This window comes from Leopardus geoffroyi, chromosome X, assembly GCF_018350155.1.
Source record: "Leopardus geoffroyi isolate Oge1 chromosome X, O.geoffroyi_Oge1_pat1.0, whole genome shotgun sequence".
Lineage (NCBI taxonomy): Eukaryota > Metazoa > Chordata > Mammalia > Carnivora > Felidae > Leopardus > Leopardus geoffroyi.
The window spans coordinates 127,006,689-127,024,162 of NC_059343.1; the positions used below are offsets into that span (position 1 = coordinate 127,006,689).

Genomic DNA, 17,474 nt, shown 5'->3' on the forward strand with positions numbered 1-17,474 from the left:
GAATGCCTGCCTGCCCACCCAACGGGAGGGCACTGCCCGCTCTCACCTGCTCCAGCCAGGTGCCCACTGAGGCCAGCAGAGGGCAGCAACGCCCTGCCCTGCACCGGCAGGCACGGGGGTGGGCGGGGAGGGGCCGGGCGGCCCAGGCAGGCCCCGCCAGGAGAAGTGGGGTTGGGCGCGATTGCGTTGTGGGAGGGAGGCCAGGGCTGTGCTGGGGACGCACTTCGGCCACTGCCAGCTGCTCTTCAACCCCTGCCAGCGGCCCACCCAGGTAGGCAGGAACCGGGGCTGGCGAGGACGCGGGGTGCAAGGGACGCTGGGTCGCGGGGTGCTGCCTTGGGGCGTGCTGGGTCTGGGAGAAGCCGGGGCTCTGCAGGGCCCGCTCGCCGGAGAGGGCAAAGGCCATCGGGCGCCCCGATCCAAAACCTCCTGAGGCCTTAGGGACACGGCACCCCCTGAGGGGGGCACCCTGGAGCTGGGAGGTGGGACCCCAGGCTTCTAACCCCCAAATGGGAAAGCTGGCGGGGCTGGGGGCAGGGGGCAGGGTAGGGAGGAGGCCCGCCTGGCTCCCCACCCCCACAGCCACCCAACCGGCCCGACCGGGTGGCAGTGAGCCCCGCTGCCACCACCTTGCCCCGAAGCTGCTGCTGCTACTGCAGTGCACCGTGGAGAAAATGGGCACCCCACCCCGTGTGCACCTGCCCCCCCCCCCCCGTCACAGCCCAGGGCCCCTGCTCTGCCAGCCTGGGGTGCAGACGGTGCCCTGTGAGGTTGGCCGGAGAGCCAGCTGCCGGTTGCCACTCCCTTCCCACCCCCTCCTGCGCCCCACACGCAGAGGGGACCTCTAGGCCCATCTCGGGCCCGTGTTTCCCCGGGCGAGGGAAACCAGTTGCCACGACTGAGGCTAAGTACTGGGTTCCTGGGGGCCATGCCCCCGCCCCCTCGTGCGCATCCTCCCTGCCTCAGCCCCCCCCCCCCCACGGGCACCGCCCCCTACCATCATGCTGCACCTGGCACGACTTTCCCAGTCCCCCGGGGCGGGGCTGGATGGACACAGGTCGCTTGCTCTCTGGACAGTCTTATTCCGGGCCGAGGGGGTTGGGGGGGGGGCGGTGCAAGGTCTCCTGGACGGGCTGCCTTTGTCAGCATCTCCCGGCCCCCAGCCCGGACAAAGGCAGGCATTGAGGGCCAGGACTGGCACTTCGACCGGGCACCAAGGCTACCAAGGCTGAGGCTGGCATCGCAGGGGCTCAGCGCCCTGACCTTCCTGTGGGGGCCCAGTGGCCTACCCTGTGCCCTTCACAGGGACCCGGGGGGCGGGACACAGAGGCGCACGCTGGCTGGCACGGGGCGGGAGTGGGCCGGGGCCGGCCGTGTGGGTCTCATTTTGCTGGCTCGGAGAAACCCTGTCCTTTGTCCCCAGGTCCCGGGGGGTGTCTCTCTGGGGGTGGGGCGTGGCGGGGAGCCCCCCGGCCCGAGCAGCCCGGGTGGGGGTGAGAGCACCAGACAGTGAGTCCCTGGCCCAGGCCCGCGGACAGAGGGGACATTGTTGGGGTGGAGGCAGGGCTGCCTTGGCCCGGCCACTATTCACAAAGCTGCCAGCTGCGGTGGAGCCCAGCCGCCGGGCCCTTGGCCCCCCTGGCCTCCCTCCTCCCCCCGGGGCCGAGGCTCCAGTGTCTCCCTCCCACTCAGGACAATGCCCCCCACAGCCGCCTTGTGCCCATCGCCGCCGCCCTGGGCTGGCCAAACTGAGGAGATGGGCCTCCCTCGGCGCCACGCTGCCCAGGAGACCGCTCTGTCGCTCCTCTTCGAGGCGGTAAGCGCCTGGGTCCCCCGTCCACAGACGTGGTGCCAGGGGCGGGGGGCGGGGGTACGAGGCAGGGCAGGCACAGTGGTCCAGGGGAGCCCGGGCGCGGGGCTCCCGTGCGCCGCGTCCGTTCCCCTCACCCACACAGCCCGGGCCTGGCCGCGGAGATCCCGGGTCCACAGGAAACGCCCCTGTCCCCAGGCCGGGCCTGACCTTCCTGTCTGTGTCCCTGAGATAAGGGGCTCCGGGGCCTTCCTCGGGGCTCTGCCTCCAGCCGGCACACCCGCCGGGGCCCGGGCTGGCGTCTCCGCCACCAAGCCGCAGGGCACCCAGGGACAGCGGGCCATGCCCAGCTGCGCAGGACCCCAGCCCAACTTAGGACCTGGACTCTGTCCCCTTCTCTGCGGCTCTGCGCCCGGGGGCTCTGCGTGGTAAGCCGGCGCTTCCTGTCGCCTCGTCACCTGGCAGCCGCGGGGACACAAGGTTGTGGAGCAGGGGCCGGGACGCGGGGCGGCCTCCTCTGGAGGCTCGGGGCCCCCACAGGCCCAAGGGAGATAGCTTTAGCGTGAGCTCCGAATGGCTCCACATGGGTGGGGGTGGGGGTGCCCAGGCCTGGCTTCGCCCCCGAGCGCCCTCTCCTCAGGCAGGCTCACCCTTCTCTCTCTCTCTCTCTCTCTCTCTCTCTCTCTCTCTCACGCCTGCACGTCAGCACCCTGGGGCTGGGGCCCCCGCTCTACCCCTGCACCCGGCGTCGTCTCTCGGTGCTTCCCCACGGCCTCCCCAAGTGCCCACTCTGGCTGGCTCCCAGGTGTCCCCCAGTCCCCGCTCTGACCCCCTCCCAACCCTCTCCTCTGCCCTGCCTCCATTGCCACGTGAGCAGGGAAGGGGCAGAGAGACAGAGAGGGAGACTCCGAATCCGAGGCAGGCTCCAGGCTCCGAGCTGTCAGCACAGAGCCCGACGCGGGGCTCGAACTCGCGGACCTCGAGATCGCGACCTGAGCCGAAGTCGGACGCTCAGCTGGCTGAGCCACCCAGGCGCCCTGGAGAGGGTCCCTCTTTACAGCTGGCCCTGCCTGCCCAGGGCGAGGTTTCTCTCCACGCCCTCACCGTCTCTCTCTCTCTCGTGCTGTGGCTGTCCCCCACCTTGCATGTTGGCCCTGCTCCCCTCGCCCCCAGGCTGACAACTGCCACCAGCCTTTGTTCTAAGACGTCCCTGTCGTCTTCCTTGTCTTTCCCTCCCCTTCCCGCTTGCCTGGCTGCCACAGCCTCTCTGCCTCCCCTGGTGTCTCCCCATCAGCACCTCCCGCTTCTCCCCTGCCCCTCCCTCCTCTCCCGCCCTTTCCCCTCTCTCACGGCCCCTCCGTGGCTCAGAGTCCTTCTGTCTTGTTCTTGTGCCTTTCAGGACCCGCCCCGTCCTTCAACAATGTAGATGCTTAAGACGTAGGAGATGAGAGAACTTCTTTCCTCGGGCACACGTGTGTGTGCGCCCCAGCCCACCCTCTCCCCGTCTCGTGGACACTCTCTCTGTCTCTCTCTCTGCCCCTTTTCTCCCTGTCTCCCTCTGTCTCTCTCTCTGTCCTCTGCCTCCCTTCCTATCTGTCTCCCTTCCGGATCCTCCTCTTCCTCTGGTGCTCTCTCCACCCCTCTCCGTCGGGGTCCTTCGCTGCCCTGACACGTGCGGGCATAGGGTGCGGAGGCTGGTGCTCTCCCCCCCCCCCCGCCCCCCGCCCCGACCAGGCCTCGCTTGGCTGCGCTCTCCCCCCAGGTACCTGTGATGGCTCCCCGGCCTCCCCTCGGGCCCCACCTCCTGCTCGTGCTGCTGCTGTGCCCGCCGCCGCCGCCGCCCCTGGCCGAGGCCCGTCACTTCTCCGCCCCCAACACCACCTTCAACCACTTGGCCCTGGCCCCTGGCCGCGGCACCCTCTACGTGGGCGCCGTGAACCGCCTCTTCCAGCTCAGCCCCGAGCTGCAGCTGGAGGCCGTGGCTGTCACCGGCCCTGTGTTCGACAGTCCCGACTGCGTGCCCTTCCGTGACCCGGCCGACTGCCCGCAGGCCCGGCTCACCGACAACGCCAACCAGCTGCTGCTGGTGAGCGGCCGGGCCGGGGAGCTCGTGGCCTGCGGGCAGGTGCGGCAGGGCGTGTGCGAGAAGCGGCGCCTGGACGACGTGGCCCAGGTGCTGTACCAGGCCGAGGACCCTGGCGACGGGCAGTTCGTGGCCGCCAACGCCCCGGGGGTGGCCACGGTGGGCCTGGTGGTGCCTACGCCAGGCCGGGACCTCCTGCTGGTGGCCAGAGGCCTGGCGGGCAAGCTGTCGGGAGGGGTGCCGCCCCTGACCGTGCGCCAGCTGGCCGGGCCGCAGCCCTTCTCCAGCGAGGGCCTGGGCCGCCTGGTGGTGGGCGACTTCTCGGACTACAACAACAGCTACGTGGGCGCCTTTGCCAACGCCCGCTCCGCCTACTTCGTCTTCCGCCGCCGGGGCGCGCGGGCGCAGGCCGAGTACCGCTCCTACGTGGCCCGGCTCTGTCTCGGGGATGCCAACCTTTACTCCTACGTGGAGGTGCCCCTCACCTGCCGGGGCCAGGGCCTCATCCAGGCTGCCTTCCTCGCCCCGACCACCTTGCTGGGGGCATTTGCCGCAGGCCCCAGCGGGGCGCAGGCGGCCCTGTGCGCCTTTCCCTTGGCTGAGCTGGACGGGAGCATGGACCGGGCCCGGCGCCTTTGCTACACGGCGGGTGGCCGGGGCCCCAGCGGCACGGAGGAGGCCTCCGTGGAGTATGGAGTCACGTCTCGCTGCGTCGCCCTGCCCCCCGTGAGTGCCCCTGTCACCGCGCGGGCTTTGTGTGCCGCCTTCGTGAGGCGGCCCCGTCTTGCCTGGCCTGCCTCTCCATCCCTGTCGCTCCGCGGTGTCTCTCGGCCCAAGGCAGGGACCGCCACACGTAGTCCCGGGCTGTGGGGGGCTGGATGCGGTCAGGTGACAACCGGCTGCTTAGAGGACGTCCGGGAGGGGCAGGCTCCTAGCTGCCCTTGGCCTGTGTCCCTCTGCTGTGTGAGCTTGTCCTGACACGGGGCTGGGGGCCTGACCACTCTGCCCCGGGTCCCCCAGGGTTCCCTGGCCTCGCCCTCCAGCCTTGACTAGCTCTGGGCCCCGGGGGAAGGCACTTCCTGCCTCTTCCAAGAATCCGATCCCCTCCCTGTCCACCCAGGACTCCCCCGAGTCATACCCCTGCGGTGACGAGCACACGCCCAGCCCCATTGCTGGCCGCCAGCCCCTGGAGGCCAGGCCGCTGCTGCAGCTCCGGCAGCCCATCAGCGCCGTGACAGGCCTCCAGGCAGATGGGCACACGATAGCTGTCCTGGGGGACACCCAGGGGCAGCTGCACAAGGTGAGGCCCTGACGGAGGAGGGGCTGCCCGAGCCCTGGGCCCCGAGCGCCAAAGGCCTCCACACTGCCCGGCGAGGCCTGGCCTCACCGGCTCGACTGGGGGTGCCCCTGCCCTGCTCGGGGAAGCCCCAGGTCCCTTGCGCCTCTCGGGCCGCGTCCCACTGGCAGGTCGGAAGGCCACGCCACACACCGATGGCTGGCTGGGTGCCGCCTCCTGGGACGCCTAGGCGCGTGACTTAGGATGACTTCCCGGGAACCTCCTGGGCAGCCCCCCGTTGCTCCAGATCGTAGCGGGAGCCAGCGGTCAAGGCGGGCAGGATTGCCACGGGGATGGGGTGGGCAGTGCCCGGTCCCCAGAGCCGGCCCGGCCCCGGAGGTCTCTGCGAGGCAGACTCTGGCCTCCTCGTGACCTGCTCACGTCCCTGCAGCTGCCCTCCTGCCCCTGGCTCCCAAGGCCCTTAGCCGGGGTGGCCGGGTGATGCCCAAAGCGGGAGGTGACGCCGGCAGAACAGGGCGCCCGTGGACCCGCCCCACTCCCACACACGGCCCGTGGCCCGGCCTCCCCGGTCCGGCAGGAAGGAGAGCCGGCTCTGCGGGAAAGGGTGCCTCCCGGGAGCCCCAACCGAGAGGAGAGCACGTGCCCTGGGTGGCTGGCCCGTGGCCATCTCGGGAGCAGGCCTTGTCGTCCCTCCAGGTCTTTGTCAACGGCTCCCGAGGCCAGGTGTACCACTCCCAGCAAGTGGGGCTTCTGGGCTCAGCCATCAGCCCAGATCTGCTGGTGGACGGCAGGGGCAGCCACCTCTACGTCCTGACTGCCCAGCGGGTGAGGCTCGTCCCGGGGCAGGGAGGGCGCACGCACCCCGAGTCCCCGCACCCACCGCCCCTGGCCCTTGCCGCCCCCGCAGGTGGACCGGGTGCCCGTGGCGGCGTGCCCCCAGTTCCCTGACTGCGCCAGCTGCCTCCAGGCCCGGGACCCGCTGTGCGGCTGGTGCGTCCTCCAGGGCAGGTGAGCGCGGGCCGACAGGCGGTGTGTGCCCGAGGGCGCCCCAGGGGCACTGCCTCCACCCTGCCCCTGGAGGCCCAGCCTGCTTCCTCCTCCTTTGCCAGCCCCGCCCCCAGCCAGGCCTCCTCCGGCGGCAAGCCTTCCCCGTGCGGCAGTGGCCCCCAAAGCCCGCACACTGACCGGGAAACCCTGTCTGCTTGGCCCCTTCCTCTTTTTTTTTAATGTTTATATATATATTTTTTAATGTTTCATTTATTTTTGAGAGAGAGAGAGGGAGGGAGGGAGGGAGGGAGGGAGGGAGACAGACGGAGAACGAGCAGGGCAGGGGCAGAGAGCGAGGGAGACCCAGAACCTGAAGCAGGCTCTAGGCTCCGAGCTGTCGGCACAGGGCCCAACGCGGGGCTCGAACCCATGAAACGTGAGATCGTGACCTGAGCCGAAGTCGGACGCTCAAGTGGCTGAGACACCCAGGCGCCCCCTTGGCCCCTTCCTCTTGAGCGTGGTCCCTTTCACTCCCCCTGAGACCCACGTGGCGGGCCAACGGGCCCCTGTCCCACAGGTGTACCCGCAAGGGCCAATGCGACCGAGCAGCCCAGGCCAACCAGTGGCTGTGGAGCTACGAGGACGGCCACTGCCCGCATGTGCAGACCTTGCTGCCGGCCCACCGCCCGCGCCAGGAGCAGGGCGTGGTAAGATGCCCGCCACCAGCTGCCTGCCTGCGGTGGTGGGGGTGGGGGGCTGCCCCCAGGCCTCCCCGGCCTCCTGTCCTGCTGTCTCTGCTCCCGCCCCGCTCCGCCCTCACCCCTGCTCTGCCCTAGCAGCATCTCCTTTGCTGAGACACCCCCCCCCACCACCACCACCGAGAAGCCCCTGCCTGCTCTGTTTTCCTTGCGTGTGTCCCAGGTCACCTTGTCTGTCCCTCGGCTGCCCACCCTGGCCATGGATGAATACTTCCATTGCGCCTTTGGGGACTACGATAGTTTGGCTCACGTGGAAGGGCCCCACGTAGCCTGCATCACTCCTCCCCAAGATCAGCTGCCTCTTAACCCTCCAGGCACAGGTGAGGGGCCCCTGGGGCGGGGAGGTTGGGGACCGGGGCGGGAGCTGCAGGGGCAGGAGCCGCATGACCTACCACCATCCCCTCCCAGACCACGTCACCTTGCCCCTGGCTTTGATGTTTGAGGACGTGGCCGTGGCCGCCACCAACTTCTCCTTCTACGACTGCAGCGCTGTCCAGGCCTTGGAGGCGGCCGCCCCGTGAGTGCTGGGCCTGGCTGCTGGGCAGGGGTGGCAGCCCCCGACGGAGCCCAGCCTGAGCAGCCACCGCCCCCCCCCCCGCCCCTCCAGGTGCCGCGCTTGTGTGGGCAGCCTCTGGCGGTGCCACTGGTGCCCACGGAGCAGCCGCTGTGTGTACGGGGAGCACTGCCCAGAGGGGGAGGTGACCGTCTACAGTGCCCAGGAGGTGGGTGGGCCCAGCCCCCGACCCACGCTATGCCCTGCCCGGGCCCCTCAACTTCCGAAGGGCTAAAGGGTCTCCTTTCCGCAGGCGGACGTCCAGGTGCGTGGCCCAGGGGCCTGTCCCCGGGTGGAGGGCCCAGCGGGTCCCCTCCTGGTGCCTGTCGGTTGGGAGAGCCGTTTGGCCCTGCGCGTGCGGAACCTTCAGCATTTCGGAGTGAGTGGGGGATGGGGATGGGGGGGGGGGCTGACCGTGTCCAGGGTCCTGACGACGTCCACTCCCAGAGCCTGCCCGCCTCGTACCACTGCTGGCTGGAGCTGCCCGGAGAACTTCGAAGGCTGCCGGCCTCTCTGGAAGAGACGGCCGGGGACGTGGGCCTCATCTACTGCCAGGCCCAGCAGGTGTGTGGCCGCCCCACAGCCTCACCTGCCACCACACACTTCCTGTAGCCCTCGGGGGCCCCGCACGGCCCTTGCCTCGCTCGCAGACCCTTCCGGGCCATCGGTGTCCTGTCGCCATCCCGAGGCCTGCTCTGCGTAGGCCCGGGGCGTGCAGCGGGAACATGGCACCCACAGCCTCTGCCCCAGGCTCGCAGTCTGCCGGGAGACGTGGGCACGGAAGCAAGGCACCCATTCTGGGAGGAGGGTCCTGGGGGAGACGGGGGCCAGGGGCATCCTGAGTCGGGCCCAGCCTGACCCCACCCTCCACCCACAGTTCTACCCCTCCATGGCCCAGCAGGAGCTCCCGGTGCCCATCTATATCACCCGGGGCAAGGGGCAACGGCTGGACAATGCCCACGCTCTTCATGGTGAGCTTGGGGACGGCAGGGCGGGTGGCACAAGGCGGGTGGCAGACGGGATGCGCCTCAGTGCACCGCCTGGCCTTCCCTAGTGACCCTGTACGACTGTGCCGTGGGCCACCCCGACTGCAGCCGCTGCCAGGCGGCCAACGGAAGCCTGGGCTGTCTGTGGTGCAGCCACGGGCAGCCCGCCTGTCGCTACGGTCCTCTATGCCCCCCCGGGGCCGTGGAGCTGCTGTGTCCCACGCCCAGCATCGACGCAGTGAGCCCCCAGCCCCTCTGCCGCCCCCCATCCCACGGCCCACCCTTCCACCCCCTCCCCATCCGCCCTGCCACGCTCTCCACTCTCCTGACCTCACCCAGGTCAGACCAGCCTGCGCTCAGGCCCCCGAGCCCTAGCGGCTCTGTCCTGCCTCAGGCTGGTCAGCTGGCTGGGCACCCCTACTGCAGGTCGGATGTGGGATCCGAACACTCCATCGTCACCCTTCCCTGCTGCAGATCGAGCCCCTGACCGGGCCCCCCGAGGGCGGCTTGGCCCTCACCATCTGGGGCTCCAACCTGGGCCGGGACTTTGCCGAGGTGCGAGACGCCGTGAATGTGGCTGGCCGGCCCTGCAGCGCTGAGCCCTCCCTCTACCGCACCTCTGCCCGGTGAGGCATCCTAGCTGCCCGGGGGGCGGGGGAGGGATGCCCTCCCGGGGAGGCCCTCAGAGAGCGGCTGCCCAGAGAAGGGAGGCCCGGAGCCAAGGAACGTGGGCCCGGGCCAGATGCGCCAAAGGAAGATGAGCCAGGGGAGGGAAGGAGAGGGGAGCTGGCAGCGAGAGGGCGCAGGTCCTGGGCAGTGGCCGGTGAGCGGCCCACGGCTCCTGCCGAGGGAGGGCCTGACCAGCCACCGGGTCTCCATTCCCCAGGATTGTGTGCGTGACATCCCCTGCCCCCAACGGCACCACGGGGCCAGTCCAAGTGGCCATTAAGAATCGGCCACCAGGCGTCTCAACCCAGCATTTCACCTACCAGGTCAGTGCCCACGCCTGGGTGGTCCCCGCACAGAGCGACAGTAGGAGGGAGGGGCAGGAGGGCATGGACATCTAGGTGAGGCTTTCAAAGTTGGCCTGGGAGGTCGCACGAAGGGCTGCCACTCGTCCGGGAGCGAAGCCGCGGATCTGACTGTTCATTCGGGCCCCTGAGCCGAGGACAGTGGTGGCATCTGTCCCGGTGCGGGGAGGAGGGCAGTGAGGGACTGGCGCTTCCTGCCGGCACAGCTCGGGAGTGAGGGAGAGCGGGGACGCCTCCAGACACTAGCTTGAGCCCCCGCCATCCACTGGGGCTAATTCTGAAGCCAGGAAGCCCAGGGCGGGAGCGGAGGGAGGCAGGGCCCGGTTAGTATCGGGAGTTCTGCGGCGCCCGAAGCTGGTGATTGGATCTCAGGGTTTAGAGCTGGGGTGGGGGTGGGGGGCTGGGAGGTGTAAGCCGTGGCAGAGGAGGCCGTCCCGAGGGGCAGAGACGCAGGGAGGAGAGAAGAGCCCCCTCCCAGGGCAGGGCAGCTAGAAGGAGAGCCGCGGGGCTGCAGAAGCCCTGACACAGGGGTGCCGGAAGGAGGGTGTGGTGGGCGGTGGCCCGGGTGACGAAGCACAAGTGCCTCGGGGACCAGAGCCGAGGTGAGTGAGTGCCAGGCCAGGCTGCCATGGCTGCCCCAGGCTGCTCTGTCCCCCAGGACCCCGTCCTGCTGAGCCTGAGCCCCCAGTGGGGCCCCCAGGCAGGGGGTACCCAGCTCACCATCCACGGGCAGCACCTGCAGACGGGAGGCAACGTCAGCGTCTTTGTGGGCGGACAACCCTGTCCGATGTGAGTGTCTCTCCTCCCGGCCCCAAGCTGGCTGCTGTCAGCTCGGGGCATCCCCTGCAGGCCTCACTGTCCCCTCACGTACTGGGGGCAGTGGACTCAGGGCTCCCTAAAAGCCCCCATCAAAGTGCAACAGAAATGGCCACCGTGCCCATCCCTGGTACCTGTGCCCTCACTGAGGGAGGCGACGTTGGGTCTCTGGTGGGGTGGCCAGGCCCAGGCTAGAGCGCAAGATGCCAGACCCCTCCCCACCCTGCAGCCGGGAGCCGGTGTGTCCCGAGGCCATTGTGTGCCACACCATGTCCCAGGCCAGCCCAGGAGAAGCTGTGGTTCGAGTGGTGTTTGGCCACGCCCAGCGCACGCTGCCCACCAGCCCGTTCCACTACACCGCCAACCCCCAGCTTGTGGCGGCAGAGCCCAGCGTCAGCTTCCGGGGGTGAGGACCCAGTCCGCTCGGGGTCGCCGCCGCCGCACCTGGCCGGGGAGGCGGGGCGGGGGCGGGGCCTCCCGCCCGCGCCCCGCCCCTGCTGACTGCCGCCCCGGCACAGGGGCGGGCGGCTGATCCGAGCCAGGGGCACGGGCCTGGACGTGGTGCGGCAGCCCCTGCTGTCCGTGTGGCTGGAGGCCCCGGCGGAGATGCAGGTCGCAGGGGCCCGGCCCCCGGCCTCAACCCCGACGAGGAGCTGCGGGGCCCCCGCTGCAGCCCCCCAGGCTTGTATCCAGCTCGAGGGAGGCCTGCTGCAGGTGAGCGCCCCACGGGCCGGCGGCGGGGCCGGTCGTGCCCGCGGAGGGAGGACGGGGGCCCGGGGTCCACCTGGCCCCCGGGGAGCGAGCGAGGGAGCCCCAGCTCACCCCACCTGGTCCTGCCCCCGGCTGCCTCCTAGTGCTCCACCGTCTGTTCCGTCAACTCGTCCAGCCTCCTCCTGTGCCAGAGCCCTGCCGTGCCAGATGGGGCGCACCCGCAGCGGGTCTTTTTCACCCTAGACAACGTGCACGTAGACTTCGCCAGCGCCAGCGGGGGCCAGGACTTCCTGTACCAGCCCAACCCCCGCCTGGCCCCCCTCAGCCGCGAGGAGCCCGCCCGCCCCTACCGCCTCAAGCCGGGCAACGTCCTGGACGTGGAGGTGAGGGCTTCCGCCGGCCGGCTCTGTGCGGGAAGCGCGCGCCTAGGCTGGCTGTCCTGGCTCGAGCCCCAACCCCTCCCCCCCACCCCCCCCCCCGTGTGTCCCCCAGGGCCAGGGCCTCAACCTGGGGATCAGCAAGGAGGAGGTGCGCGTGCACATCGGTGACGGCGAGTGCCTGGTGAAGACCCTCACGCTCACCCACCTCTACTGCGAGCCGCCGTCGCGGGCCCCCCAGCCAGCCAACGGCTCCAGTAGCCTGCCGCAGTTCGTGGTGAGGCGGGGCTCTGGGTGCCTTGGCGGCTGGGCGGGCGGAGCCCTGAAGGCCCGCACTCAGGAGCCCCGTCCCCCCAGGTTCAGATGGGCAACGTGCGCCTGGCCCTGGGCCCCGTCCAGTACGAGACCGAGCCCCCTCTGTCCACCTTCCCCGTGGAGGCCCAGGTGGGCCTGGGCATGGGCGCGGCGGTTCTCATTGCCGCTGTACTCCTCCTCACCCTCATGTACAGGTGAGAGCGCCCCGCGACCCCTGCGCGAGCTTCCCCCTTCACTGGTGCAGAGGCGCCACCCCCCCCCCACCGCGGCAGGCCTCCAGGCAGCCGGCCACCCTGGCTGGGTGACCTCGGCCCCCCCAGGCTCGGGCCCGCGGCTGACACCTGGTCCCTGGGCTGCAGGCACAAGAGCAAGCAGGCCCTGCGGGACTATCAGAAGGTTCTGGTGCAGCTGGAGAACCTGGAGATCGGCGTGGGTGACCAGTGCCGCAAGGAGTTCACAGGTGGGGTGGGGGCCGTGGGGAGGGGGCGGTGGGCAGAGGGCCCAGCTGGGCCTGAGCCCACACCTGGGTGACTCCCGGCCCGCAGACCTGATGACCGAGATGACCGACCTCAGCAGCGACCTGGAGGCCAGCGGCATCCCCTTCCTGGACTACCACACGTATGCCGAGCGAGTCTTCTTCCCGGGGCGCGGCGGCTGCCCGCTGCAGCCCGCACCCGAGGGGCCTGGCGAAGAGGGCCGCCGCGCCCCCGTGCGCCAGGGCCTGACGCAGCTCTCCAACCTGCTCAACAGCAAGCTCTTCCTCCTCACGGTGAGGACTGCGTGGCTGGGCAGGGCGCCCGGGGGCGGGGGTGCGGCGGGGCCGGGCGGCGGGTGGGGGCACAAAGGTGGGAGAATACACGGGGCTCCCCTAAGTGCCGCCCCGCGCCCCGCCCCCCCCCCCCCACCACAGCTCATCCACACCCTGGAGGAGCAGCCCGGCTTCTCCCAGCGGGACCGCTGCCACGTGGCTTCTCTGCTGTCTCTGGCGCTGCACGGCAAGCTTGAGTACCTGACTGACATCATGAGGACTCTGCTAAGTGACCTGGCCGCCCATTACGTGCACAAGAACCCCAAGCTCATGCTGCGCAGGTTGGCTCTGGCCCGACCACGGGGCCCGGGAGCAGGGGTGGGGGGCTCCCCGCTGAGCTGCCCGCCTGCCCGCCCGCCCTGCCCCGTCCTGAGGCCGGGCAGGGCCGGGAACCCCCAGGAGGCAGGCCAGGACAGAAGGCACCGGTAGGGAGGTAGATGGGCATCCTTCCCGGGGGCCCGGGCAAAGGGGACCGACAGGTGGCAGAGCCCTGGCTTCCCCCCTTTGCCCACCTCGGCCCGGGGACGGGGTGGCCCCGCAGCACCACCCCCTCTGACCTGGGGCCTGCTCCCCCCAGGACAGAGACCATGGTAGAGAAACTGCTTACCAACTGGCTGTCCATCTGTCTCTACGCCTTCCTGAAGGTGAGGGGCGCCCCAGGTGACACCTCGTCCCCTCGCTTCACGCGCGGGCTGCTGCCGCGCGTGGCCTCGCGGACCTGGCCCCAATTCTCCCCGGGGCCTCAGGCTACGAGGGCTTGGAAAGGGGGAAGGCGTGGGGCGGAGGCGTCTCCCCTCGGAGCTGACGCGGGCCTGTCCCGATGCTTGCAGGAGGTGGCCGGTGAGCCGCTGTACATGCTCCTCCGGGCCATCCAGTACCAGGTGGACAAGGGCCCCGTGGACGCCGTGACCGGCAAGGCAAAACGGACCCTGAATGACAGCCGTCTGCTTCGGGAGGATGTGGACTTCCGGCCCCTGACGCTGACGGTGTTGGTGGGCCCCAGGGCCGGCGGGGCCGCGGGGAGCGGTGCGGCACAGCGCGTGCCTGCCCGGGTGCTCGACACAGACACCATCACCCAGGTCAAAGAGAAGGTGTTGGACCAAGTCTACAAGGGCACCCCCTTCTCCCAGAGGCCCTCAGTGCACGCCCTGGACCTCGGTGAGAGAGCCCCCCCCCCCCGCCCCCCCCCCCCCGTCCCCACATGGGCCTGTTCCCACCTGTAGATGCTCAGCCGGGCCTTGCTTCAAATGGCAGGCTTGGGGGACAGGCTGCAGGCTAATCGGCCTCCCCACGTGCCCCCAGAGTGGCGCTCAGGTCTCGCTGGTCATCTGACCCTGTCGGATGAGGACCTGACCTCGGTGACCCAGAACCACTGGAAGAGACTCAACACCCTACAGCACTACAAGGTAACCGGCGGGCAGGTGCTGGGGGGAGGCAGGCCCCCGTCTCTGGATCAGCCAGGGAGGGAGCCCAGCCTCTGCTCATCGCCCCACCAGGTCCCAGACGGAGCCACAGTGAGGCTCATCCCCCAGCTGCACAAGGGAGGCGCCGTCTCCCAGAGCCTGGCCCCGAGCTGCCCCTTGGGGGAGAGTGAGTCCTGCGGCCCCCATGCGCCCATCTGCGCCCCAGAGCTGAAGTGGGCAGGCAGGAGCCCTGGGCTTGCCGTCTGCCTTGCCTGGGTGTCCCCCACACCGCGCCAGTGGGCAAGCGAACGCTCTAGGCTGGGCCGAGGGCCTGGGGCAGACGAGGGCGCCAGCTCGTCCTGGTGGGGGAGCTCCGGGACCACGGGGTGTTGGGCTGAGCGAGCCCCTCGGCTGCCACCCTCTCTGCCTCTCTTTTCCCAGGCTGGGCATCCCCGGCCGGTGGTGTGGGAGAGCAGGCAGGGGCACAGGACTGAGGCCGGGCTTCTGCGCCCTCAGACACCCCCATGCTGGAGGATGGCGAGGAGGGCGGGGTCCACCTCTGGCACCTGGTGAAAGCCACCGAAGAGCCGGAAGGGGCTAAGGCCCGGCGCAGCAGCCTGAGGGAGCGAGAACGGGAGCGGGCGCGCGCGAAGGCAATTCCAGAAATCTACCTCACCCGCCTGCTCTCCATGAAGGTCGGTGTAGCTGCGGAGCTGGAGGGAGGAGCCACAAGGCTGGGAAGGTTCCCGGAGGGGGGGCCCTGACTGGGCAGTGGAGAGGGCGTGGTCCCGACGTGGGGAGGGCGTGGTCCCGAGAGGTAGAGGGGCCCCACCCACTGGCGGAGCCCGCCCCGGCCTCCCGCACGGCCCCTCCCATGCCTTCTAGGGCACGCTGCAGAAGTTTGTGGACGACGCGTTCCAGGCCATCCTCAGCGTGAACAGGCCCGTGCCCATAGCCGTCAAGTACCTGTTCGACTTCCTGGACGAGCTGGCAGAGAAGCACGGCATCGAGGACCCGGAGACCTTGCACATCTGGAAGACTAACAGGTGCCTCGCCTACTGTCCCCGCCCCCATGCGGTCGAGACATGGAGCCCCAGAGGGATAAGGACATTGCCCGGGGTGGGGGCCACAGGGCCAGGACGCGAACCTACGTGTGGTGTCACGCACCCTGGATTTCTGGCCGCCCCCGACACGGATTCGTAAGACAGCTCCCTGCGGAACTCAGGTCCGAGGCCCGGGCTGACGATGCCTGTGGCCGACCCGTGTCCCCAGCCTGCTGTTGCGATTCTGGGTGAACGCCCTGAAGAACCCACAGCTCATCTTTGACGTGCGCGTGTCAGACAACGTGGACGCCATCCTGGCGGTCATCGCCCAAACCTTCATCGACTCCTGCACTATCTCGGAGCATAAAGTGGGCCGGGTAAAGGCAGAGCCGGCCCTGGTAGCTTCCAGAGGGGTGGTGACAAGGAAAGGCTCAGGGCACACGCCACGGAGGCTCAGTACCCAGCCCTGAGCGGGCCTGGGGGTGGGGTTGGGGTGGTGGCGCCTAACGGGCCGGGAGGCCCGGGGGTGGGGGGAGGGCGCCAGTGATGCATTCAGGGTGACAGGGCCGGAGCTCCCCCGCCTCCCCGCTCAGGCCCACCCCTACCCGGAGCAGGACTCCCCAGTGAACAAACTGCTGTATGCCCGGGAGATCCCTCGCTACAAGCAGATGGTGGAGAGGTAGGTGTCGGGCCACGGGGGGGGGGGGGGGGGACGGGACGGACTGGGGGGTGGGGGCTGCCCGCGCCTAACCGTGCCTCCCCTGCCAGATACTACTCCGACATCCGCCAGAGCTCCCCGGCCAGCTATCAGGAGATGAACTCGGCTCTGGCCGAGCTCTCCGGGGTGAGGCGCAGCCCAGGGGGCGCACTCCTCCATGTTCGGGTGGGGGCGGGGTGGAGGGGGGAGGTTTGGGGTTTAAGGTCCAGGCCGGGGCTCACCCCTCCACGTGCTGCCCCCAGAACTACACATCAGCCCCCCACTGCCTGGAAGCTTTGCAAGAGCTCTACGACCACATCCACAGGTATTACGACCAGGTGAGGCCTGCGGCGCTCCCGTGGGGGGAGGGGCGCTCGAGGCGGGCGGGGGCCGGGGGGGGGCGGGGGGAGAGAGAGGGGCACGGCCCCACAGCCCAGAGCCAGGCCCCGGGGATCCTCCCTGCTGGTGGAAGCAGGTGTCTGGGCCAATCTGGGCAGGGGGGAGGGAGGGCCCAGGTTGGGGAAGGAGCGTGGCTTCTGTCCAGATGCCTCGGGGAGGCCTGGGGCAGCTCCTGCTGGACCCCCCCCCCCAGGCTGGCACGGCCCTGGGTCACGGGCGGAGCACGGAGGCCTCAGGCAGGGCACCCTCTTCTGCCCTGGCAGATCATCGGTGCCCTGGAGGAGGATCCCGTGGGCCAGAAGATGCAGCTGGCCTGCCGCCTGCAGCAGGTGGCAGCCCTGGTGGAGAACAAAGTGACGGACCTGTGAGCTGGTCACCTGAGGCCCAGCGGCCTGGAGAGGAGCAGCGCTGCCCGGATGGAGCCAGCAGCCGAGGAGGGGCCGGCAGGGCGCGGAAGGGGGTCGTGCCCACCAGGCGGCTCCCTGCCACCTCTCCCACCACCCGCCCTTCCTTCCCCTACCCCGGCTTCTTTCTAATTTATCGTAATCCTTACCTCTTTCCCCCGCCTCCCCCACTATATTTATTTGCTTGCTGGAGAATCACATCTGGAAATAAAATAGAAATACATCTTTTTAGAAAAACCCCCAGCCTCTGCCTGTCCCTGTGAGAGTTTACTCAGTGCCTCCCTTCTTGGTCCTCCCCTCGGCCCCGCGGCTGTGACTTCTGCCCGAGGAAAAAGGGCCAACCCCCCCCCCCCCCCCGCCCCGGGCCTTCCTCTCTTCTGTCCCCTCACCGCCTCCCTTGGCCCACCCGCCCCCACCTACGGCCACCCCGCCCTACCCCTACCAATTCGTTCCTGGCCCAGGGACAGCAGGACCAAGCGTCTCCCATCTTGGCCTCACCACGGTCACTGCCGAGCCCCCACTGCTTCTTTCTGACCGTCCGACAGTCCCCAGCTGGCCTCCCCGCTCCACACCGGCCCCCTCCGCTCCCTCCTGGGAGCAGCCACAGTGATGTTTCCAAAGAGCAAAAGTGCCCGTCAGCCTCTGCGAGGATCTCACACCAACGCCCACGGGTTCCGTGAGGACCCTTGGCCACCCAGGGCCTCCCTGCCTCTCCCCACCCCCGACCCCTCTGTGGCCAAAGAGGCCCCCGGCCTATCCTGCGGCAGACCTCACCCCAGCCGGGTCCTGCACCGGCCTGGAAGCTCGCCCACCCGCCCCTTGCTGGGCAACCGACTCTTCCTGGTCCCTCGGATGCAGCCCCAAAGTCACAGGCCTCCAGAGGGCTCTGCCTGACCTGGAGGTCCCTCTGTCGCCGGCCTGTTAGAGCTGGGGGCTTATGTGGGCCCCACCGGAGGAGGACCCCTGAGGGCAGGGCCAGGGCAGATGGGTTCCTGT

At 69.7% G+C, this 17,474-nt stretch overlaps 1 protein-coding gene across 10 annotated transcripts; it reads left to right on the forward strand.

Annotated features, from left to right (window-relative positions):
• Window positions 1–164: 164 nt before the first annotated feature.
• PLXNB3 (plexin B3) lies at window positions 165–16,721 on the forward strand. 10 transcript variants are annotated; one of them, XM_045473137.1, is made up of 36 exons: window positions 165–271; window positions 1,710–1,816; window positions 3,573–4,619; window positions 5,014–5,193; window positions 5,887–6,015; window positions 6,098–6,198; window positions 6,755–6,884; window positions 7,099–7,255; window positions 7,344–7,452; window positions 7,543–7,657; window positions 7,742–7,867; window positions 7,936–8,052; window positions 8,366–8,459; window positions 8,543–8,712; window positions 8,949–9,100; window positions 9,361–9,466; window positions 10,164–10,294; window positions 10,551–10,727; window positions 10,840–11,035; window positions 11,176–11,415; window positions 11,525–11,686; window positions 11,767–11,918; window positions 12,084–12,184; window positions 12,270–12,493; window positions 12,635–12,813; window positions 13,110–13,176; window positions 13,363–13,690; window positions 13,835–13,938; window positions 14,029–14,122; window positions 14,452–14,630; window positions 14,821–14,981; window positions 15,208–15,355; window positions 15,572–15,657; window positions 15,747–15,822; window positions 15,939–16,013; window positions 16,338–16,721. In XM_045473137.1, the coding sequence occupies exons 2-36, from the start codon at window positions 1,757–1,759 to the stop codon at window positions 16,440–16,442; spliced, it is 5,778 nt and encodes a 1,925-aa protein (XP_045329093.1). In that variant the 5' UTR covers window positions 165–271; window positions 1,710–1,756; the 3' UTR covers window positions 16,443–16,721. The 10 variants fall into 10 exon arrangements, with proteins under 10 accessions (XP_045329093.1, XP_045329088.1, XP_045329090.1 ...); XM_045473132.1 differs by having other exon boundaries at window positions 166–271; window positions 1,693–1,816; XM_045473134.1 differs by having other exon boundaries at window positions 166–271; window positions 1,693–1,816; window positions 15,593–15,657.
• Window positions 16,722–17,474: the final 753 nt, after the last annotated feature.